Here is a 26,006-nt window from a genome sequence, read left to right on the forward strand (position 1 = left end):
AACACTATTTTTAGCGGAACTTTATCGTCAGTTTCACGGGTGCTATTCAGCCAATAGCGGGGTGAATCCCCACTCCCCCCCCACTAGCAGCCGAGAAGAGCTTAAAACCACCTGCAAAGCGCTTTGCTGGTGGTATAGCCACGCTGCCCATTGATTAAAATGCACACCACTCCTTCACCGGTCCATAGATGCTGCCTGCAGGACTTTTTTTTAGCACCCTGCCAGCGCACCGCTCCAGTGTGAAAGCCCTTTCACATTGGAACGGCTCTTTCAGGGCACTTTGCAGGCAATATTTTTAGCGCGGTGGCGCCTGCAAAGCGCCCCAGTGTGAAAGGAGTCAAAGTGGAGTTGTGTAGAGTATGTAGTAGAACCTGTAATTTTATCTTTTATAGCACTGTGTACAAATTGAGTGTTGTGCCATATAATAGACAGCATAGTATATAGAGTGGATTTACATACATTTTATGTTAACCTTGCATGTGTTTAGACTTGTGAAAGTGATTGTAAAACGTAAACTTTTTTTATCTTGATGCATTCCTTTTTATTAAGGTAAAAAAATGTTTAGGTGTCAACACCCCCAACCCCCCCCCTGTACTTACCTGAGCCCTCAATCGATCCAGCCCCATGCACGACTGCCAGACTTCTCTCCCCTCACTGTGCTGTCAAAGCCATTGACTGGTGGGCAAGGTCGGATCCTGCAGTCTGTGTCAATGGATGCAGCAGTGTGGCTTGGTTACCAGCATGCACGACTGCCCCCATGGGGGCACTGGTCAGTGGGGGGGGGGGGGGCTGGAGCACCAGCAGGGGACCCGAATAGAGGAGGTTTGTGGCCTCTCTGCAATTCCATTGCACAGAACAGGCAAGTATAGAGATGTTTGTAAAAAGTAAATGACTTTTTTGTTATTTATAAAAAAAATAAAAAATCGGTCCTGCTACAATATGACAGTTTGATGGGCTGTTAGGATGAAGATTGGGCTGTGTAAGTGTTTGTCCTTGAGAGGTGGCATTAAAACAGTATGCTGTTGCACCCAGAGATTTTCCATTCATTGGAAACCTCGGGTCCAGAACCAAACCTTCACTTTCAGTCATTGAGAAGAGGGAAGCGGGTGCTGTAGAAATTGAATGGAGGTCTCCCCATCGGTCATTCTCCATCTGTGGCCAGTCTAATATTGAACCTCTGAAAGGTGTTCATTCCATTATTGTTGTGGTTTTGTTTCTATACAGATTCACATGGATAGAAGTTTTAAGTGTAATTCAGAAATTGTCTGTTTTTTTTTTTCTATTTATCGAGTAAATTGCTCACAGTGACTCCATTGTTTTTAGGTCTGTAGTGAGGAATCTGGGATGTGCTTGTTGCATTCTCTGTTAATGACTTTCGTATTGGAATTGGCGTGTTTCAGCAAGGCTCTCATTGCTTTTATGTGGCATGTTTGTTCCAGCATTTTGATGTGCGACTACAATGCCAAATTGGCTTTTGTTTGTATTAAAGGGCAGCTCCAGCCAAAAGCTTACACTGGAATGGTTTAACTTGGAAACAAAAATCTACAGTAACTCCAGCCAATACTTTTTATTTTGGAAACATTTGTAGACTGGTTAGAACCTTTGCCTGCTCTCCAAAATGGGTGCCCCTGTCCTCTCTGGCATGGGCGCTGCTGTCCTCATAAGACCTGTAGCTGGCACCCCAGCCCAGTAGGAAGCAAGCGCTCTTGGGTCTGACATAAGCTCCCGGTTTTTATCACCCCCAATCTGAGGTATGTAGTTGGTGGGTCATAGATAGAAGGGGGGGGGCAAGCTTTTAGTATTAACTTTTTGGTAACTGTGACCTTTTATGGGCAGGTTGAGCTCTAAGGTTGGGTAGATGGATAGGGTAGAGTTGGATAAGGTGATATCAGAGGGGCACAGTTGCCTATATTGTGATTGTGCTGAAATATATACTATACCATGCTGGCATATTGTGACCACACGCGAGTGACACATTTGCTTGGCCCTGGAGCATTATCCAGACAAGCTGATTCCCTTGTTAACATGCGGTTACTGCCTGTTTTCTGCTCCATATATTATGTGCCTGTGGAGTGCATGTGCCTTACATGTGTCCCATCACAGCAGTTGTCTGTCTTAAACTCGTGTTGCCTTCAATTGAGCGAGGAAAAAAAATCCTATCTCCCCATCACTTATTCTTCTCTTTTTACTGTAAGATTTGCCAAATTTTGTAAAAATAATACTGCTTTCTCGTAATCAAGGGACCGTTCACAAAAAGTCTGATAAATATGGGATTTTCTCTGCTGTGTTGTTGACTTGAAAGCCTTTGCTTTATGTGTTTTAATAAGTTTAAGGACTCCGTAAATAAACAGTATTCCTTTGAATTCTGTATGCACATACATTTTAGCGCAGATTTTTTACACTTGTACAGCTTCAAATGTGGTGCATATGTAGGACCATGGATGCAGATTATTATTTTTTTCTGGAGTCATTTTCCAGGGCAGACTCTCGAGATAGGAGATGGGAGTATAAGCACTACTCATTCGGTGTGGTACCTATAGGGGCAGCAGTAATCCGCTATACACATGGCGGTGCCAGGAAGCTTAAAGGGACTGATTATAATCTAATTACAGAGTTGTGTTTTATTGGCCCATAGCATATCATACAGCTGCATTCCAAAATAAATTACTACTTATGAATCTGGACACCGTATATTTCTCACTCGAGTGCATGAAATTCCCCCCGCAAAAAAAAAAGAAAAAAAAAAAAGATTGTGTCAGAAGTTAAGAGTTGATAGAACTAGTTGTGTATTCATACTGTGTTTACCACTAAGGCAATATTCTAGCTTCAGCCAGACTCCCAGAGATCAGCTGAGATTCCCTCTGCGAAGCTGTTTTGATGGTATTTTTAGGAGTTTTGCTAATAAGTCATGTGAATCTACTGCTTTCTCTTTATATCCATTGGTACAATGCCAGCTTACCATCTTACTTCTAAATCTTAGTTATTAAATGGCATATTTCTTCAGCCCTTGCTTTTCTTGTTAGATTAGCTTTACATAGCAGGCACCCTGGGAACTGTTATGGACATCCAGAAGATGAGATTCGCCTGTTTTTAATTACTAAAATGGATCTGAACTGTGGAAGCTGTGCTAAGAAATGGCAGTTGGAGGTAGTAATGCCTATGGTCCTCCTACAGCTGACTTTTTTCCCCATCACTGGCTTACCATGCCTTGTTCTGTACTGTTGCAGTTTGAAGGAAGCCATCTTGGTAAAGACAGGGTTTTTCTCTTTGCAATGCACTCCAGCATATTGTGTGTGTGTGTGTGTGTGTGTGTGTGTGTGTTTGTGTTGTGGTGCATTTAGTGGCCAGGTGAGTTGTTTACTGCATGGATGTGCAGTGCAGGCCATAAGAAATAAATGGGTGCGCCTCAAACATGCATAATCTGTGCCCCAAGCACATGTCGCATAGATGTGAAGCCAGCCTAAAAGGTCAGTAATCCAGAAAAGCTTTTGAAATAGATGCTATAGACCTGGACTGGCTTCTCTTTTGTTGACTCCTATGGTGAGATCTTTACAATTGGGTTGTCTCCTCTGCCTACTTGCTGTAGTCATTACCAAGGTATTTCCTTTTTAGATCTTCATTTTGACGGTTGCAACAAAGCCAATACCATGACCAGAAAGGCACACACAATATACTTTTCTAGCTAACAAAGGAGCCATAAAAAAATAAACAAGTTCTATATATTGGAGCCTGAACTGTAAAATCAGGCCAGTGATTGGGGACATTAACATGCATTAATGGTCCAGAAGTTACAGAAAACCCCTTTGCAGTGTATAAGTAAGCTGTAACCCCTAATTTCTGGCTCCAGTAGGCCTTCACCACTCTGTGTGGCCAGTCCTCTCAAGCCTTTTCCCTAAGATGCTAGTGCCGGCAGTCTCATGCTGACATCAAATAAAAATACAGGACCAGTACCAATTCTTTGTACAAGAGGACCATGAGGGCCCGCCCTCAACCCAGAGTATTGGCGAGCGCTAAATCCTGTTAAAACGAGTAATAAGGTCAGTTTATGGGTAAAGGGATCAGCTGTAATACTTAACAAGCATCTATTTTGTGTCGTTCCTGAATTTCAGCTTTAACGTAATAATTTGTGATTTCTGCTCCCCCATTGGTCCAGTGTGTCTGCTGAAACCTATTGACGTTGCAGTTTTTGTCTGATCCAGCTAGTCTCAAACTCTTGTTCACAGCTGCCACCAGATCTTTATTTTTCTACAGTCAATCAGTAGCATTGGCAACAGCGCAATGTATTTGAGTGTTCCATTTCCTTCCTTTTTTAGTCTTTCAGTCTTGATTTTGTTTCCTATAGGAAGAGTTTAGGGAGCTTTTCCTCTGGTTGATGCAACCTGTGTTTTTGTTGTGAGATTTCTCAATAGGATAACGTTGGTTGTTCCATATCATTGATTTTCATGAGCTGTTTGTGTGCACAGCTTATAATTAGATGATCTTGATGTTCTGGCTAGACCTCTTCTGACTTTCTGCCTTATCCATAAAAGGAATATCCCAAGGTTCGTTCCATTTCCATTGGGAAAATCAAAATTGGTAATTTTTTTCCACTCAAATTACACATTTTGTTATCTGCCCCCTCCCCCCACCAACCCCCATTCCCAGATGTTGAATTTATTTTAGGATTCGGTAAAGATTTGATCTCTCTGCATTTTGTGAATGCTAACAAAAAGGTGGATGGCTGTTTTATGTAGCTCGTGTGATTCATACTTTTTAAGTGGGAGTCCAGTCTAAACCTAAATTAGCTTAAACAATTTCTCACACCCCTTACTAACTACTTTTTAAAGGAAAGATGTCTATACTTCCCTAATCTTAGGGCGCTTCAGTTCAGTCATGTAATCCGCTTCCTGCGCTGGCTTTAGGGGAGAGGAGGGACAGCCAGCAACGGTTGCCCTATAGTAAGTCTATGGGTGATGTCACTGCTCAGGTTTAGCGGCCGCTGTGCCTGCTTTCTCCTTGCCCCTGGAGATCATGTGGCTAGACCGGAGTGCCCTTAGATTAGCCGAGTAAGTATACAGGTAGTTAAGTCTATTGTCTTGTGTTTGTCAAATCTTTGAGATGTATAGAAGATGTGTAGACTGGTGCCTGGTTAAGAATGTAGAGTGAGAGAAACACTGGATGTAGCTGCACTCTATAGCTACTGCCCTGTGTGTTTGAACTGGTTAACTGCTGTATCGGTGAGAAGTGATCCCCAGAGATTGTCAGGAGGGGATCGAGTTGAATTTTCTCAAGCTGTACAGTACACAGCTTCCTCCTGCCATAAGGGAGTCCAGGGAGTGCACATCACTGTCCAGTATGTGCCACCACTATGCATAATAGTGGTCTGAGCAGGATCGCGGAGTGCTTAGTCCAGGTGTCGCCTGGTTGCAGAGCAGAGAGTGAACTATTCACTGTGGGTGAGCTGCAATATCACTGGGCCTGGTGGGTTGCTGCTGTATCACACTGAACCCTTCAGGAACTGACCATACAGCCATCTAGTAGCCTCATTGCTGCCTGCAGGTTTGAATGAAACTATTCTCTTGTGCGGCAATGATGCAACTGGGCATGAATGCTATCTGGCTAAAGACTGCCATTTAAAAATGCTATTCAGAGACCTTTACCTAATTTTTTATTATAAGAGGCATCTCTCAGTGAAGAGTGCACTATTTCCTAGCCATTCTCCAAGAGTGCACTCTAAACCAGGTAATGTGTTTATTCAGTTTGCAGTTAAAGTGGCTGTTAAGCCACTATCATCTATTCACCACATCCCCTCTGTTATATAACAATGTCCCAGTGTCTGATCTATATAAAAAAAAAATGCAGATTTGTGCCTTATATCAGAGAGTCTCCTGTTTACGTGACCCCTCAGCTCTCTCCTCTCTAGCTGACGGCTATAGCGGGAGGGGCCGAGAACTCCCGCTGACATCAGCTGGGGAGGAGAGGGAATCGAGCGGTCATGTGAGCACCAGAAGCGTTCTAAGGTACAAATTTTATATAGATCAGACATGGGGACAAATATTATATAACGGAGGGGATGGGATGATTAGATTATATAGCAGCAGGAGGGGAGGCACAGGCAGTGTCTCGAGCTGACCGGAAAGGAGGAAGGGGGAAGAGGACAGAGCAGGGCTGCGGATGATGGAGGCACGTAATCTGACCACAGTGTCAAGGCTTAGCAGCGCTGATAAACCATGGTCAGTTGGCCAGTTTGCAGTGGGGGAGGGCAGGATCAGCCAAGTATTTTAGGTTATAAAGGGGGCCAAATGACACCGTACAAGCACTGTGCTGATATGCATGCTTTAAGGGAACATGATCTATTGTGTTTTAGGGTAATAAACCCTTTTAATGCTTATATGTACTGTTACTGACTTTGCTGATTTATGCAATGATTCCAGTCTAGTGTTATAGAACTCTATTCGAAGTTACCTTGGCATAGTGATTATTCTGTCTAGGGGACTGTGTCTGAACCTGTGTGTTCATTTATGCTCCAACAACCTTTTTTTTTTTTTTTTCTTCTCTAACCTATTACCACTAAACGGTCTAGTGTCTGTTTCCTGCTGCTATTTCACAGCCCGGTTAAAGGTATTTATACTTGCATTCTTATAAGTGTTTGCAGTAACTTTCATTCAACCTGGTGTGTCAGAGGGGCTGAAGGTGTCCTTGGGTGTCAAGGTGCAAAATGGAGAACCCAAATTTCCAAGTGGCTCCTGGGAGGATGAACCTATCTAACCTGTATCTAACCTGCATAAATATCCAGCAGAAGGAATTTATTTTTTCTTTGGATCCCAGGTATATCCTGGAGTGTTTTATTTTTTATTTATTTTTTTTCTTTCTGGTTTTAGGTGTGGATAATTGTGCTGTTATCCATATAGTTCCCAAAAATGCTATCCAGTCCTTCATTGTGCAAACATGCCAGGCTATGGGGCTAAAGGCACCGCTCATGTATGAAGCTGCAGAAATTTCAATACATTGCAGCAGCATGGGGAAATCCGCTACAAGACTAGAAGCAGAGGCTGCTGGGAATCACATCTATATACACACCCAGTGCTGGAACTGGTTCTTAAAGAGGAAGTAAACTCTGATGGGTGTCATTTTCTCTTTATTGCCCTGCAAAGTAAAAGCTTAAAGCGAAGGTCTACCCTAAAGTGGACCTTCCGCTCATTGGAACCCTCCCCCCCCCTCCGGCACCACAATTGGCACCTTTCAGGGGGGAGGGGGGTGCAGGTACCTGTACAGTACAGGTATCTGCACCCACTTCTGGCTTAGGTTCTGCAGAAGGTACGCCCCTTTCCGCAGAATCTACGCCCCTTTCCGAAGGTCCCCCGCTGCCTGCTGGGAAGCACACAGATCCCAGAGACAGCGGGGACCATCCTTATTGCGCAGCGCGACTCGCGCATGTGCAGTAGGGAACCGGGAAATGAAGCCGAAAGGCTCCACTTCCTGATTCCCATACCCAAGATGGTGGCGGCAGCACCCGAGAGATGATCGAGAGATCGGCTTCGGGTGCTGACATTGCGGACGCGCTGGGCGGGTAAGTGTCATTATTTTTAAAGTCAGCAGCTGCAGTATTTGTAGCTGCTGGCTTTATAAAAAAAAAAAACGGCGGACTCCCGCTTTAATGGGCTAGTATGCATAGCATACTAGCCCACAGGGTGGATTTGATTTTAATCACGATTTAAATCACTAGTAAAAAGGCTTCATTTAAATCAACTCGATTTAAATGATAATTTTTAAAGAGCAACTGTTGTCTCCGTCCTGCAGCGGCTCCTCCTCTGACCCGCTGTTGACTTGCCGACAGTTCCATTCACTTTAATGGGACAGCTGGTGATGCGGCAGTGACACAACAAGGTGAGGTGAGTGGATGCCCGCTAACAGGCACTGCCATGATGGATCTAAAATGACAGGTGCTCTTTACATTTAAGGACTCATTCTTGCTGGTAGTTAGAATCTTTACTATTTGCAAACAAAATGAAGGTTTCCTATTTAGGATAATAAACTGTCAGGTTGGTAAAACAGCGATGAATCCATTCTGATAAATCATAGTAGAGCTGCATGATTATGGTCAAAGTAAGAATCACAATTTTATTTTTGCTTAGAATAAAAAGATCATGATTGTCTCGGCGTAAAATCTTTAACATTTTTACACAAAAAATTGGGCTAACTTTACTGGTACGTTTTTTTTACAAGTCGTTAAAGTGTCATTTTTTTTTCCCCCAAAAAATTGCATTTGAATGACTGCTGCCTGCAATATAGTGTGACATAAAATATTGCAACAACCACCATTTTATTCTCTAGGGTCTCTACTAAAATATGTGTGTGTGTATGTGTATGTATGTGATATATATATATATATATATATATATATATATATATATATATATATATATATATATATATATATAATATTTATATATAATATTTATATATGTTTGGGGGTTCTAATTAAATTTTCTAGCAAAAAAAAAATATATATATTTTTACTTGAAACCAACAAATGTCAGAAAAAAGGTGTTTAAACTTCCCTCATTTACACACCAAAGTGTATTCCTTTGATCTAAAGGACAAATTGTTACAATGTTTATACTTAAGTTCCACTGTTAAAGAATGTTGTGATTCTTGGCAGACTGCCTGTTTCCCTTTTTTGACTGCTGTCGGCTTTAGCAGAGCAGAGAGAATTCTCTGCATAGAAAGAATCCAGAAATACTTTGTCAAGATCGCAACAGGGAAAAAAATCGCAATAACGATTCTTAAAGAGGGATTCCACCAAAAAAAAAAAATATTAAAAGCCAGCAGCTATAAATACTACAGCTGCTGACTTTTAATAAATGGACACTCACCTGTCCCGGGTTCCAGCGATGCCGGCAGCCGAGGCCGATCGATCGCTCGGCTCTCGGCTGCTGTCGCCACCATTCTAGGTGAGGGAATCAGGAAGTGAAGCGAATCGGCTTCACTTCCCAGTTCCCTACTGCGCATGCGCGAGCCGCGCCGCGCAATAGGAAATCTCCGCGCTGTCTCTGGGACCCGTGTGTGTCCCAGCAGACAGCGCGGCAGGGCAGGAAATGGCGTAGACTCCCACGGGAGTCTATGCCCGGAAGTGGGTGAAAATACCTGTCTTTGACAAGTATCTCCACCCCCCTCCCCCCTGAAAGGTGTCAATTGTGACACCAGAGGGGGGGAGGGATCCGATCAGCGGAGGTTCCACTTTAGGGTGGAATCCTGCTTTAATGATTAATCCTGCAGATCTAGTACATACTGTAGATTTACAAAACATTGGGATAAAGGAATATTCCTGCGCTTTGTTTCATCTTATGGTTACTGTGAAATTGTGTAAATGCATCAATGCAGTGCATGTTATCTCCGCTTGCAGAGCTTGGATTCATTGAGTTTACCAAAAATGTAAATATTGCAGAATATACAGCCTCCTGCTACATAACCAAGCTCCATTTTATGTTGAATAAACTAAATTAATGTATCTTAAATAGAAAACTATGTTTAGATTATGCCAAAAGCATTTTATTAAAATAAATGAGAAAAATCGGATTTAAATTTGAAAATCAGATTTTGTTTTAAATTTTTTTTTAAAATCATAGACTTTTATCCACCCTGCTAGCCCATTATGTGGCACTTGCCTGCAAATGAAGCCTGTGATGTCCCCGCTGGTGGAAGCATCCATCTTCGTCCCACTTCCTTCCGGGGTCTCGGGCTCTGTGACTGGCCGGAGCCGCGTGACGTCACTCCCAGGCATGCGCACGGTAGCCACTAGTCACAACACATGCTGGGGAAGAAACGGCATCATCGGCGCACTACAAGGTGAGTATCTCTTAAAAGGCGCACGTTTAGGAGGTATTTTCAGGCTCTCAGGGAGGCGGGCTTTACAACCACTTTAAGTGTCCAAGGTGAAAAGACCAAAATGTTCCCCTCTACATTAAAATGCTTAATTCAAGTTTATTTACCTTGTTTTGTAATTCACCAGTCTTTTGGCCAATCACTAGACATGAGTCCATAAATGTATGAGCTTAGGCTGGGCTCAAAAGAAGGGGGTTGAATGATGCTAGCAGTCATTACACAAACTATTTCCATGTTTTCTTCTCCCTCGAGTTGAATATAGTTGCCTAAAATATGATTTGGTTCCTTAGTTTTATTTGCAGTTCCCCCTCCTCCCATTCAGTCCTGCTTGCTTAGCCTGTCATTTATTTTTAAAATGCACGAAATAAAAAATGGCGAGGTCACAGTGCCCGTCACTGCTTTTTCACCAGAAGGACTTGTTCACACTTAAAGCCGTTAATGGATTGTCGCATGGATCACTGACCTTACATTAATTGCAGGTGCGTTATGGTTGCTGTATAGTGTGAATGAGCCCTAATAAAGGGCACTATAGACCAGCGGTGACACGTCTGATTGCGGTCCAACCCCAGTCGGTGGTGGTGAGAGATCCGTTTTACTCTCCTTTTCCCTGTAATGTCCACATTCCAGCCTCACAGCACAATCCTGTCTCTCTCTCTCAGCACTTTGTTTTAATTCTTAATTGCATTCCAGCGTGATTGGGTGACTCATTGAAGCTTGCATTTGGCATTTTCAGATCTGGGTTATTTTTAAACCTCGCTGTGCAACCAGAAAATGTTGCCTTCTCTCCCTTGGTTGCTATGGCTGCTCAATGGTGACCTGGGGCTTTCTAGCATAAGTTGTGTTTTTTTTTTTCTTCTTCTTCTTCAAAAAAAGGCCAGGAAACAGTCTGGAGAACAGTGCCTTTTACCTGGCTGCGTCTCATGTACGAAAAGAAGGGGCGTAAATCGAAATTTCCTTATTTCTTTCAAAGCTCAGTGTTTTGAGTACACATTGAAAGAAACCATTTGTGAGGCCAAGCATTATTGATCACAAGGCTGTTTGCTTCAGACCTGGCTGTGACATGACAATGAGGCATATTTTAGTCATTGGCCTGCTGGTTATACTTTGATAATATGGTGTGACCAAGAATCAGCCATGCACCAAGTTGCCGTCCTATGAGTAATTTGAATGATTTGTGATTCTAGCATAGCTACACAAAATACATGCTTGAAAGGCTGTTGCTCCCAATTCTACTAAACCAAATCCCTCCAATGTTAAATATTTGTTACTCAGAGTCCACAATCACACCTCAGGTACTGGCTTGGCTCGTCTTCACCGAAGCAATCAATTGTAGCAGTAACAGGAAAGCCACACACCTAGATGTCTTCATTTATTAACACGGTGAGCAGGAACGGGTTCTATTCTGCCATGTTTCGCACCAGGCTCAACACTTTGAGTGTGGGCGGCATTCCTGTTACTGGTACAGTTATGCTAAACAGAAATATCAGATTTGGGTGGAAGTTTATCCATTCTCTTTTCTTTTTTTCTTCCTTTTATTGACCGCTCTCAGCGTAGAGAGAACGTCCCAAAGAATTGACATCCTCCCAAGCATATTGTCACATTCCCCTGATTTTAAAAATGTTAAAAACTAATAACCAGTGTACCATGAAGACCATTCAGTAAGGCTTTTGAGACCCAAGTCTGGTGCTTTGGAAAGCTTTCCACCAAATTCATGAAAACTCTGAACTTTTCATCGCCATTGAGTGCAACAGATTTAAGTAGTTATTTTTTTTGCAATTCTTTTTACTGTCTGGTGCTATTGTTTAAAAAAAATAAATAATAATTATTGGTCATGAGCAAAGTAGTTATAATTAATTAACACCTCCTCCTTGTTGGAGTAAATTGTTGCATGTCTGATTCTGTTGCATGTTTTAAACAATTATGTGCCAAAGGTATTTGATACTTTTTCTATTACTCTCCCAAAAGCTATAAGGCCCAGTTCACACTGGTGAGCAAGACATGTAAAAAGCAAGGTTTCTCATCTTTACTGGTCTGACTGTGAAAAAGTTTTCTGCACTACTTTGGTCTGATTTCTGCCCATAGAATTAAATGGAAGTCACATCCAAGTCTGATCCTCATCTTAATTGATGTGATTTGGATCCAACATTACAGGAAGATTGCCCAGGCATTCCCTAAAGTTGCTTCAAAGTCTCTTGACTTTCGGGTTGTGGCAGTGTGAACTGATCCTGAAGCTTTCCATGGATGGTTTTCAAATTTCGAGATTCGAGCCATTTATGGGTAGGCTAATTGCACCCAAGTCAATCGATGGATCGACCAGCATGCCAGAGTTGTGCATGTGGTTATTATAAGTGGCTACAGCCGCTAGGAATAATCGCTTTGTTCTCCCAGCAGGGATGGCTTTTGGAGAATAAGGATATCTTTTAGTGTCTCTTTAATTGAAGTATTCCTCTGTTTTTTTTTTTTTTTTTTTATTACATTTTTTTCCACAAATTATCATTTAGGCTTTTTCCTCTGTGCTGGTTCTGGCATCTCATCATTTATGTGACAGTATTAAGACCTTGACTGTGTTCTCTGAGCATCTGCACTGCTGAAAGGCTTAAAGTAGTTAAATCCCGATCAGGTGACTTAAGCCCTCTCAGCGGTCGATCTGGAGTCAATAGGATTTAATTAGAGGGGAAACTGCCTGAATCAAGAGGAGAGCTATGTGTTCCTGCAGGCCGTGGGCTGATGTGTTAAGCCTTGCGCTCGCCATTACCGGGGCTCTGCAGAAATTCACACTCGTCTAATAGAAGGCTTCCTTATGTTACTAATTTAAATAACTGCTCTGATTAAGAAGCGGCATTCTTATTCAGATAACGCTTATCTCCTTCTCTTTGCCTTTTCTCATCTTTATTATTGTGAGCAATGACTGCCTATTAGGCTGTTCTGAAAAGCAAGCACCATCATAATATATAATCGTGGAATACTGCTGAGTTGGAATAACGAATTCTGTCAAATCCCCAAAAATCAGATGTTCTGTCTGGGTCACCTGTGCACTCAGTGAAATGATAGATTTGGAGGATCCATTACTAGTTGACTGCCATGATTGCAAATTGCATGGTGGATCCCAAACCAAGCTGCAACGGAATGTGGGCTTCACACCACTGCACTTGGTCATCAGTGTGAGGAGGATTCAGTGGAGACCTTAATTTTAGGATTATGTGATTACCTGCCAGCTGGGACGTAATTCCTAATCAAGAATTCAAGGATGAGGAATTTCGCCTCGTCCTAAAAACTCCCCACAGGATCCCGCTCACACTGCCACTTGGAACTCGAAGGGCCAATATCTTATTGGAGCTTGGGCTTTCTGCAAAGGTGGGATTGCTGTGTACTTTAATCAAATCTTGGACCTAAATAACCCTTTAACAGTTCCTATATGTAAGGCAAGTGTGAATATTCCTTGGTGAAGTTAACCGAAACGTCCCCTCTTCCAAAATGATCTTTGGTCATGCCAAGTTTCCCAAAGCCCAAGTTTCCTTTCTTTTTAGCTGTGGTCAGCCAGGGTAGCACAGGCACTAAACCTGGCAGGGTGTTAGGTCTTTAGTTGTAGATTATCTGCTTTTTCCTGAGCCAATAAATGTGAAAAAAAAAAAAAATCATACAACTTTTAAACCTGAAATGTAATTTTGCATTTATTTTTGTTTCCTGGTTCCTATTTCAGTCTATTGTCAACAAGATAATGACATTTTAAAGCTAAAGTTTTTCTAAAAAGGAAAAAAATCCATCACATGGGACATACTTACCATTGTGTAATGTTCCCCTTGTGCTACTGAATCATGGTTACATTTAAGTAAATTTTTAGATAAAAAAATAAATAAGCACAGGGAACATTACTAACCATTGGTATGAAGTATCGGGACAGCAGCACAAGGGGATACATCATACCGATGGTTATTAATGTCCCTTTCTTTCTTTCTCTTTCTTTCTCTTTCTTTCTTTCTTTTTCTTTCTCTTTCTTTCTCTTTCTTTCTCTTTCTTTCTCTTTCTTTCTCTTTCTTTCTCTTTCTTTCTCTTTCTTTCTCTTTCTTTCTCTTTCTTTCTCTTTCTTTCTCTTTCTTTCTCTTTCTTTCTCTTTCTTTCTTTTTCTTTCTTTTTCTTTCTTTTTCTTTCTTTTTTGTTTTTCACTGCATACATTATTATTTTAGCTTTGGTGTGACCAAGAATCAGCCATGCACCCAGTTCCCCTCTTATGAGTAATTGTAGGTTTTATAACTACCGTAATTGCAGTTTATCTGATTTGTGATTGTATCATAGCTATACCAAGTAAGTGCTTGGGGGCTGTTGCACCCAAAACCTGATATTTCTGTTTAGTAAAGTTGTAGGCAAGTTTAGTCACCTTCTTCTGCTTTTTAATTGGCCCAAATGACCCTTTACTGTTCTAATATGCAAGGCATGTTTTGGACATTCATTGAAGTTAATAACAATATCGGCTCTTCCACTGATTATCTCTATCTATCTATCTATCTATCTATCTATCTATCTATCTCTATCTATAATATGCCAAAAGCTCGATTTTTCCTTTCTTTCTGTTTTAGTTAGTAGTTGTCAGCCAGGGGGCACAGACATAAAACTACAGGTTTACAGCTCCGAAAACGCTGACAGATTCATGTTATCCGTTTTTCTTTCTAAGCCTTGACGTAAAAAAAAAAAGAAGAATGATACATCCATGTTGCAATTTATATAAAGAGAGCTTATGTGCACTCTATTAAGCAATAAACCAGCTTTTCTGTAATCAATTTAATTAATCACTGGATCACAGTTAATAAAAACCTTTTAGTGAACTACATAATACAATAGAACATGAAATGATCCCAGAACAAAAGATCAACAGGTGTAACAGTATCCCCACACCTCATAGATTGTCAATCGATCAAGAATCCTATAGGGAATGAAAACTTTTTTAGAGAAAAAAAAAAAAAAAAAAAGATAAAAATAAAAGATAAAAAAAATAAATGGCAATTATATACATGTATGTGTGTGCATGTATACAACCAAACACGCACACAGATAGTGTTAAAATAATTGTGCAGAATATCGAATATACATGAAAAATAATGAAATGTAAAAAAAATAAAAAATTTGCAAGAAAACCATTAAAGAAATAAATATAAATCAAAATCTTAGTTGAACCCTTTTGGTTGGAGGATAGCTAGACTGTGTGTATCCAATGAACTTCCCTCTTTTAGGATTCCCGATCGATTGACAGAATCTGTGAGGTGTGGGGATACTGTTACACCTGTTGATCTTTTGTTCTGGGATCATTTCATGTTATATTGTATTATGTAGTTCACTATAAGGTTTAATTGATTCCAGACAGGCTGGTTGGTTGTTTAACCGAGTGCAAGTGAGCTCTCATTATATAAATTGTAAAAAAAAAAAAAAAAAAATCATAGATGTGATCATTCATAGGCATGGTGTTTAGAAGAAGAGCGTGATCTGTACTAGCCTGAAACCGTTAACGTCATGACTGCCTGTATATTTTTGATTTAAATTTTTAATTAAAACATTTTTGTGCAGCAATCCCTTTTTGTTCTTTGTGTGTGTATGTATGTGTGTGTGTATATATATATATATATATATATATATATATATATATATATATATATATATATATATATAATATATACACACAATTATTTTATTTTTTTATTTTTCTCATATTTATACATTGTTCTTACTTTTTAAATGTTTCTCAAGAGGAGGTGTCATGTCTAACTGCAAGGTTTTTTTTTTTTAACAATGTTGGCGTGAACTTGTAATTCATTCATTAGCAGACCTCTGTGAATGAATGATGCCGGTGTGGAGAGAAGATCCTCCCGCCCGCTGTCACAGCAGAGGATTGGTGGGGTGCAGGCAGGTGCTCTTTGGTAACGTGTTCCACCATAAATATGGGTGTAACGTAAGATGTTACCAAAGGTGAACTTCTCCTTTAACATACAATGCAAGACACCAAGCCCCTAAACCTTTAACCCTGTTAGGACAGACAGCGTTCAAATCTAGTTGCGGTTGATAATGAAGATCGGCCTGCATAGTACAGACAGGGTTCACTATGGTAAAAACAGCTGCCCGTTCCCATTTTAAACAAAGAACTATGTAGAATTTTTTCCATTAGGCGGGTCTAGAACAGATCATCTATTTTTTTTAGAATAATTTACAAAGCAATATATAAAAAACAAGCAACCTACTTTATTTATGTGAATGGTGGCATGTTACAAATTTTAGCTGCAAAAGAAGAAATGCTGTGTTATTTTGTCATAGTCTTGGTTTTAGTTGCCCAGGTTGGTGACAGATTTATGTTCATTGGCCAGTCTTGCGCTGCTTTTTGGAGTCGAATGATACCAATAAGTGCATTTGGAATGTGTGTTGGAGATCTTCTGGGGTCACAGTTGTTCTGCAAAGTCACCGTGTTCTCTCTTGTCACTTCTCATTGTGTGTGCTGGTTATAGGTGAGCAGAGTGACCTGAATTCTTTCTCTACAGCACCATTTGTTCTCCAATATTTCTTTTCTTTTCTCTTCTTTAGTTTTCTTTAAGCTCAGACCTGGGCAGCAAAACATTTTCAGCTTTTCAGTAAGCCACACTTTTGGCATTCTCCACTGTTTTTACCCTGCTATTTTGGCACATTTAAATCCCTGCCATAACTCTGTTCAGTAGTCTTTGATTTGGTGCTTGCTCAAACCAGTGGAGGAAAACTATTCGGTAGATTGCTTTACACAGTTACTTAGGTTGAAAAAAGATGAAGTCCACCCTAGTTCAGTGGAAAAACAAATGAATAGAACTGGAAAGCTTTCATATACAGAACCCTATACCCGCAGTTGATCTAGGCTAGTAGACATATTTTCTATTTATTGGTTTGTTATACTTATTTGACATTTTATCTTTTTGTTTTTCTTCTCCTGTGCTTTCCTAAAGCTTGTCCCACACTCACCTCTTGGAGCATTTACATAATTGTTGGCCATCTTCTGCTGCGTTTCTGCAGCCTTTATGTGCTGCTCCTTAGTGATGTCAGGGGCCACACTTGAGATCCCCTATATATAAGTAAATAGACCACACCTAATCTAAACCTTAGCTGGACGACTTGAATGGTTTTTTGTTCAAGTCAAAACAGCGTCTGCAAACAGGTCAGTGAGATTATAAATGCAGCCTCAGTGCTGCTGATCTCTTCCATCCTCCTTTTCAGTCACTTTTTGTCTACATGCATTTGTTCCAGCTTTGGCTGCACATCATTCTCCTTTTGGACCAGCTATCTCATAGGGACAACAATGGGCCATCCTTGCACAGTGCATGTCAGCACAGCCTCTTGTAGTTTCCACCAGGAGTTTATGACAAGGTGACACAATTGGGGAATCAGTCACCCAATAATTGTTAGTGACTGAATGAAAAAGGACCTTTATGACATGGCAAATGGCCCCCCGTCCTTGATAAGATTGTTCAATCCAGAGTTTGTGTTTTGGGTTGGCTTTTTTTCATTTAAAAGTGGGTAAAAAGGAACATTGCAGTGTGATGTATATGTGTGTGTGTGTGTGTATATGTATGTGTAATATATATATATATATATATATATATATATATATATATATATATATATATATATATATATATATATATATATATATATATATATATATATATATATATATATATATATATATATATATATATATAAAAAATTGTATACATATTTTTTATTTTATCTTGGTTGTATGTGTAATTAAGACCATTCATTCACTCGAGTAGACTACCCCTTCAATCTCTGCAACAATGCTGGAAGCACTCTCATATGTCTATTTCCCAAAGACAACCTCTGGATATGACGCTGAGCCTGTGCACTCAACGTCTTTGGTCATCTATGACGAGGCCTGTTCTGAGTGGAACCTGTCCTGTTAAACCCCTGTATGGTCTTGGCCACCGTGCTGCAGCTCAGTTTCAGGGTCTTGGCAAACTTCTTTTATAGCCTAGGCCATCTTTATGCAGAGCAACAATTCTTTTTTTCAGATCCTCAGTTCTTTGCCATGAGGTGACAGTGAACTTCCAGTGACCAGTATGAGAGAGAGAGAGAGAGAGAGAGAACAATAACGCCAAATTTAACACACCTGCTCCCCATTCACACCTGAGACCTTGTAAACATGACACCGTGGAGGGAAATGGCTAATTGGGCCCAATTTGAACCTTTTCACTTAGGGATGTGTGTTGAGTTATTTTGAGGGGACAGCAAATGTACACTGTTATACAAGCTGTACACTCACTACTTTAGATTGTAGCAAAGTGTCATTTCTTCAGTGTTGTCACATGAAAAGATATAATAAAATATTTACAAAAATATGAGGGGTGTGCTCACTTTTTGTGTGTGTGTGCATATATATAACTTCAAATTGTAAAAATTTGTTTAGAATTGTACAGTACAGGACATTGGCTCAATGCTGCAATGGGACAATGGCAAACAAAGCTGATAGGACAGTCCATATAACCCCTCCTGCACCCAATGTATCTGTTATTTGCTAGGGTTCTTAGGTGATGGACGTGCCTCTCTACGGAGAGAGCAGGTTTCTGGCTTATAATTCCAATGATATTGGAAGATTGAAGATTTCCTTTGGTTCTTCACATTGAGAAATCCCCTCTCCATCTGGCTGCATCACCACCACTACAGCAATAGGGTTGCAACTTCTGGATCGGTCACCGAACCATCTCCACACTTAGGAGTCTCCCCTTATCTCCTCGGATACTCCCAGCTCCTTTTTAACTAGAAATTTACTTAAAGCCTCTGTGCAGACATGATGGGGAAAATCGCAAGATGTGCACTCGGCGTAAGTGCCGCTAGTCAGCGTCCCTTGCTGAGTCTTTATCCAACTCGTACAACTTGATTGCTGGGAGTGGGTGAGCTTTATATGGGCTGTTCCAACAAATTTGTTTGCCGGTGGCCTCACCTGTAGGTGTCGGCATAGAACCCATGGTCAAGATTTAAAGGAGCCAGTGTTCTGTACTGTAAATAAAGAAAAGGATTTTACAGGTAAAAATCTCCTTATTTTGGATATGGCAACTGTTAATACATATTTTTGTGGTAGAAACTTGTGACAGTAATTTTAGAAATATCTTACAACAATCATTTTATGCAGTGTAAGCTTTTGATGTTTTGGTGTACACTGAAATAACCTTGTCTGTGTATTTAATGGGTATTTACTTTTTGTTTTTGTTTTTTTAGGCATTAACTGTCTAGTAGACAAGGCGTAGGACGATTTTGGTCTCGCTCACCTCTGCATTCCCTCTTCGGACATCATGTCTGGAAACTATGATGATTCAGTCGGAGTAGAAGTGTCAAGTGACAGCTTCTGGGAGGTAACGATTGACATTTGTTATAATTTTATGTTAACATATAGTGGAAGAAATGAAAAGTGTGACCCCCCCCCCCCCTCCCCAGACAAAATCTTTCCAAATGTGTGTTTAAAAATTGGTGGCTGATTACATTTTTGTCCACCATTGTGAACATTATGATTGCACTTCCTTTTCTGTTTTAAAGCTGCAATCCAGGAAGATATAAAGGACACAGGTTAATGCAACTCTATAATCTTCATTTTATTATAATTTTTTTTTATATGCAAGCGTAGCTACCTGAATGTGACATGGTATCACCCTCCAGCAATTCCCTATAGGCAGGACTAGTGAGGGAGGGAGGAGAAGAATGTAGAGCCAATTTGTTGTGATGGGAGGAGAGAGATATAAAAATTACCTAATCTGTTTGCTACTTCCTTTTTCCAATCACAGGCAGGGGTAGGGACAGGGTATGAATGTGTTTGTGAACTGCAGCAGAGGAAAGTCTGAGCTCCTTCTCTGACAGGCAGGGCAATGCTGTATGACAGGGCTGTGTAAACCTTGGGACTGGATGACCAGAAATACAAATTTGGCAGGCATAAAAGCTCCTACAGTGTATACTGTATGTATTTCATCTGTGTATTTAGCGATTTGTGTGTAGTTCAGGTTTGGAGATGTTTGATCCTGCTAGCCTATCATTTTTCTCCTCCATACATTGAAGGATACAACCTGACAAGGAATGTTATTTGGTTTATAGTACTTATTTGTTATTTGTACTTTAAGCATATTGTGCTTTTGGTGATTTTATTTTTTATTTTTTTTCTTCTTTTCTTTCCTTTCTTCTTTCTTTTTTCTTAGGCATTGACTGGCTAGTAAACAAGATGTAGGGCAATTTTAGTCTTGCTCACCTCTGTGTTTCTTCTTCAGACATTGTGCCTGGTAACTTTGGAATAGTTTCTTGGAATAGGACATTAGGTACAGAAACAAAGAGCCACCTAGGGGTGGCACCTGCTGGTGGCCATACCGCCTATAGGTAGCTTAGTTTTTTGCTAATGTCTGAGTAAGGACCTAGCTTCCAGTTTAGACTGATTGTTCCTTTTCCTTGTTCGGGGTTTTTTTTTTTTTTTTTCAGATCTTAAAATTAGGACCATCCATACAAGCCTGATAATCTAGATTCTATAAGTCACCCCAACTCGGTCATTGAGCTCATGTAGCTAGCTACGTGTGGGGCCATCTGCGACAGCCCATCTGGCATTGGGGTGGTCTGTGAGATATCTCATGGGGGGTGCATATGACCAAATGATTCAACAATACATACTGGGAGGACTGTATCTTCCTAATTCTAAGACATATGGGGCCTGGTACCACATCCTAAGAAATTGTATACAAAAAAAACCCTAAGGACTTTAAAGGTACCGCATTGTGTATATAAAAAAAGTTCAATGTTTGTTGTACAAATATTAAACTAAATATTACATAAAAAGATATCAATGGTGCATGTCCATACTACAAATACAGATTTATGTTGCATGTCATCATTCTGATTGCTTGCTTTACTTCAACGCTTTTCACGTGTCTAAGCCTGCTTCATCAGGAAGAGAACTAATCAAGCTGTGTGTCATCCATGCACATCATTATTTCCCCCAAAGCTTTTACATTGATAAATCCTTCACAAGAGGACCTGGCTTGTATAGTTGTCTCGTATTGAGGAATCTTAAATGTCCCTTAACTTCTGTCGGGTCCTCTAACATATACACATTGCATCTCCCAGCTGGAGAAAGCGAGATATCATCCTGGATGGTACCCTTGTTGCCTTGGGTGTGTACATGTACCCCTTTCTTATTCATTTTTTTTAAATTGAGATTCGGCTTAACAATCAAAGACAAAAACGTGTCCAAATGTGACATTTTCATAATATCAAAAACTTTCTCTACACATCTCAAAGTGTTCTATTCCAAAAAAAAAAAAAGGAAATATTTATAAACAAACATAAGAATAAATAAACAAAACCCAGAAAAAAAAGGGTGGGGGGGGGGGGGGGAAACCACGTCCCCTCTTAACATACAATATATTATATATAATATAAAAGGTTGAATTTGCTCCAACACCTCCCCAGTTAAGGAACCCAGCTCCCTGACTATTCAGACAACCAGTCATTACACCCCTAATTCAATGAAGAAAGTGGGATTTTAATCATATTAACTAAGAAGGGGGCGTCCACTCGACTCCTAAGTGACATTACGCTCAGTGAGTGATTAGTGAATCTTAACTTGAGTCTCCAACCCCCCCCCCCCCCCTCCCCCCCAAAAAAAACCACCCAAGTTAAAATGGTCTACCTAAACATTATCTTAAAACATCAAAATAAAGCTATAAATTCTGTGATTATTTATCCCTTAAAAAAAGAAAAAAAAAATTATTGTGCATTTAATAGTGTGAAGATTGAAAATTTAAGAGGCTTCTAATGGCCACATCGCCACCAAGTGCCTATTTAAATTGACTAATAACTATCGTAATAAAATAAAATTACCGTATATACTCGAGTATAGGCCGACCCGAATATAAGCCGAGGCCCCCAATTTACCCCCAAAAAAACTGGCAAACTTATTGACTCGTGTATAAGCCGAGGGTAAGACATGCCTGTCCATCCCTGTGTGTGTGTCCGTCCATCCCTGTGTGTCCGTCCATCCCTGTGTGTCCGTCCATCCCTGTGTGTCCGTCCATCCATCCCTGTGTGTGTGTCCATCCATCCATCCATCCCTGTGTGTGTGTGTCTCCATCCATCCATCCATCCATCCCTGTGTGTGTGTGTCTCCATCCATCCATCCATCCCTGTGTGTGTGTGTATCCATCCGTGTGTGTGTGTGTGTGTGTGTGTGTCCAGCCTACCTGTGTCCCGAGCCTTTGTCCCGAGCCTCCGTCCCGTGCCGAGCCTCCTTGCCTCCGTGCCTCGCCGCCTTGCCTCCGTCCCGTCCCGTCCCGTCCCGTGCCGTGCCTTGCCTTGCCTCCGTCCCGTGCCCTCTTCGTTCGTCGGCGCCTCGGCGGCCATTGTAAAATTCAAAAGCTGCGCCGCCGCCTTCGCCTGTGATAGGCGGAACACTGAATTTCCCAGCAGCCTGTGTTCCGCCTATCACGTACATCGTATCATCCTCGTCCGTAGTACGAGGATGATACGATGTCCGTGATAGGCGGAACACAGGCTGCTGGGAAATTCAGTGTTCCGCCTATCACAGGCGAAGGCGGAGCCGGAGGCGCGGCTTTTGAACTATAGAATGGCCGCTGTCTGTCTGCTCGACACGCTGATCGAGCGGGCAGACAGCGATGACTCGAGTATAAGCCGAGGGGGGCACTTTCAGCCTCAAAAAAGAGGCTGAAAATCTCGGCTTATACTCGAGTATATACGGTATATATATTTTTTTAACAGGCCTCTAGGGGCCAGACTCCCACCAAGTGCCTTGTGACTATCACTCCATAATAAAGAAAAGGGAAAAAAAAAGAAAAAGAAATGTTAATGATGCTACACCGCCTCTCTTACTTCAGACCGCTCATTCAACTACCCATATAACTCTCTATTGGGGGTAATATCGGAGACAATACTTCAACACATATTCCCCCTCCGCATGTGTGCATAAGGCCCCATTCACACCTGAGCGTTTTTCAGCTTGAAGGCTGAAGCTACAAAATGCTGGAGGGGAAAAAAAAAACTATTCTCAATGGAGATGGTTCACATCTCCACTCCAAGTTGCCTTGAAGCTCAAACAAGTTCTGGACCCTTTTTTGTTGCTTGAATCGGGCAGATTTGGGCGTTTTTTCTTTTTACATTGGTGACCTTTTGCCCTGCACAACATCATGGTAAAAAACGCCCCAAATTTACGGTAAAAATTCTGCCTGCAAATGCTATGCTTAGGTGTGAATGGGGCCTTAATGTGCCACATATCACTTGCGTACCCCTATACACACATATACCACATAAGCACCCCTACATATATACAAAGAAGGGAAGAGCAAGAAAAAAAAAAAAAAATATATATATATATATATATATATATATTCTAAACATTCAAAATCCTGAACCTATGTAACAAATTCCAGGAACGTTTATGCAGAGAACAAGTGGCACTTATGCACACTTAAATACTCATTGTTCACTCTGTGATACTCTCAGCCTGCCCATATATTTTTAAACGTGTCCTGTTGGTCTTTGATTGACATACCCATTGTTCGGCTTCCATTATTAAATTAGGCTCTCTTTTTCCAGTCCAACAAAGTAGGGCATAAAGCCTGTTTCCAGAACCTAGGTATTAATAATTTTGACTGTGTTCAATAAATGTGGGGTAATACTTTATTTTATTTTTTTTCTCTTTCGTTCATTGACTGACACGGCATCTTCATCTTAACATTAGGTTTATATCGCCCTTTTAGGAGAGGACTAGGCAGAACATGTTAAAAACAGCAAAACTGCACAGTACCACCCAGGGGGCGGTTTTACTGGCTATAACCTCTCACGCTGCATCTCAGTTTTTTTCTGCCTAGTGTAGAAGGACCTGGCTCCCGATGGGACCATTGGTCCTGGGAATTTTTTATTTTTTAATTCATTTTTTATTCCTGTGATCTACAATCAACCACCGGGCTGGGTGGGAGGCTGGATAATATAGATCCTGGTAGTCTCCCCAGCCTGGCCATCGAGCGCGAGCAGACCTTAGCTACGCGTTGGGTCGGCTATGACATGCCCCGTCTGATCCAGGGGCGGCCGGTGAGCTATATGCTCCGGGGCACACATATGACCGGGCTACTGCTGTCCGTGTCGCAGTGTGCCGTGACAGACGGCCACCCTGTACTGCTCGAGTGATTGGTCTGTCTGTGGAATGCGTCCAGCAGTCCCTACAGGAGGGCCAAGTATGGTTCCACCTATCTCGGCAGGATGGAGCAGCTGGGCATTCCCTGGAGGTCGACTTGGGGGTGTCTCTCACGCTCCCTTTCTTATCTCCCTGTCTCTTCCCTCCTCCCCATGCTGTGGGCCGCTGTGTGACTGGGCACATGGGGATACATGTACCTGGCCGGGGGAGGGGGTTCCGGGTCCTGGCAGGGAGGCTGCGCTGGGTGTTGGGGGTCTGCTCGTCCTCTTCCTTAACTCTGGGCCACAGTGGGGTGTTTTGGCCATTTTCCTGAGGCTGTGGCCATTTTTCTGTAGCCACAGACAGTTTTTTCATTGCGGCCATTTTCTGGAAGTCCAGTGACCATTTTCCCGGCGCCTCAGGCGTTTTTTGCTGAGGCGGCTGGTGGCCGTTTTCTAGTAGCCTCAGCTTGTTTTGCCTCTAGCGCTGGGTGCTTGTTTCCTTTTAGAACAGCATGCTTTTTACACAGACACCTCGTGGGGGACACAGGGGAGAGCAGACAGCAGCAGCACAGTACCTGGGTCAGGGTGGTGAGTCCTGCGGGGGGACCCTCAGTCTGTGGCAGTTAGGAGGGTGGACATTTGTGTGACTTGCCTTAGGTCCCTAAGTGGTGACAGGCAAGTGTTGGTCAGCATGGCATCAGAGCTGACGCTTCTTCCATAGATATCCCTTTTATGGCAACCGGTTCTCCTGCACCTGCGGTTCCTATGGACGCTCTGTTGGCGATCCTGGAAGCCTTTGTTGCAAGGGTGGAAGCGGCATGCGGGCGCAGACTCGTGGCCCCTGTTCTGACATGTCAGAGGATGTGGATCAGGACCGTTCAGACAGTGAGAATGACTCTGTGTCCGGGTCAGCACAGGAAAAAGCGTTTATAGGAGCACTTATCACCGCGATGCGGAATACCCTAAAGATGGAGTATATGGCGAGGGCATCTACAGAGACGTCGGTCCCTTTTGGGTCCCACAAGCCAGCCCACACAGCTAAAGTGTTTCCTTACCCAACTTATTTTGATAAGTTTACACTCAAGGAGTGGGGAAGACCGCAGCAGGACTTTTCAGTCCCAAAACGCATGGCGTGCGTTGCCCCTTTGGGGAGAGTTTCCTGAAAAAATGGACATCTCACAGTTGTTGACGCCCCAGTATCCAGGTTAAATAAGGAAACCGTGATTCCGGTGGAAGGGACCCCTGCTTTCAAGGACCCTGCCGACAGGAGGGCCGAAACGGTTGCAGGCCCATGTTTATGGTGGTGGGGTCAGTATTGCGGCCAGTGTTAGCCATGGACCTGGTGTCACAGACACATACTGAATGGGCTAAATTGTTGCACTATGAGTTAGAGAAGCAACAGGTTTCCCCGGTCTGTGTGGAACTGGCAGACCAGTTGGTGCATGGCCTTAAGTATGTCTGTGATGTGGACTTTGATACGACCCCCTTGTTCTCTAGAGCCTCAGTATCAGCAGTAGTGCTACGTCGCCTGATTTTGCTGAAATGCTGGTCTGCGGACCAGGCATCTAAGAAAGCACTGGTGGATTTGCCCTTCCAGGGAGAGAGGCTATTTGGAGCCTCGCTGGTTGACCTAATTATGAATGTTACTGGGGGCAAGAGTACGTTGCTCCCACAGTCCAAGAAAGGTAAGGAGCCATGCCATAGGATAAGGCTCTCCTTTTCTTCTCAGAAGCAGATTATTTGTCCACCTGGGTCGGCCAGTAAAAGTTCCCAGTCCGACAAAGTGCCCGCTGAGGGACAAAAGTGTCCCTGGTTTCGCAAGCCTGCGAGCAAATCTGTTACTGCACGAAGGTTTGCCCTCACCCGACTCTCAGGTGGGGGGTCCCCTTTGGGAATTTGCAGCTCAGTGGACCTCCCTACTTTCCAACCAGTGGGTCTGCAAATTGGTTTCATCAGGATACAAG

At 42.0% G+C, this 26,006-nt stretch overlaps 1 protein-coding gene across 3 annotated transcripts in view; it reads left to right on the forward strand.

Moving 5' to 3' along the window:
* The window catches only part of PACSIN2 (protein kinase C and casein kinase substrate in neurons 2), a 195,427-nt gene that overhangs the window by 87,055 nt on the left and 82,366 nt on the right, over nt 1-26,006 (forward strand). For all 3 annotated transcript variants that reach the window (XM_077469403.1, XM_077469405.1, XM_077469404.1), the window contains exon 2: nt 19,102-19,235. In XM_077469403.1, the coding sequence (XP_077325529.1) occupies nt 19,176-19,235 (60 nt within the window). In that variant the 5' untranslated portion in view covers nt 19,102-19,175. The remainder of the gene's footprint in view (nt 1-19,101; nt 19,236-26,006) is intronic.

Source organism: Lithobates pipiens, unplaced genomic scaffold, assembly GCF_037356315.1.
Source record: "Lithobates pipiens isolate NorthernLeopardFrog02 unplaced genomic scaffold, aLitPip1_a1.2 Scaffold_8, whole genome shotgun sequence".
Lineage (NCBI taxonomy): Eukaryota > Metazoa > Chordata > Amphibia > Anura > Ranidae > Lithobates > Lithobates pipiens.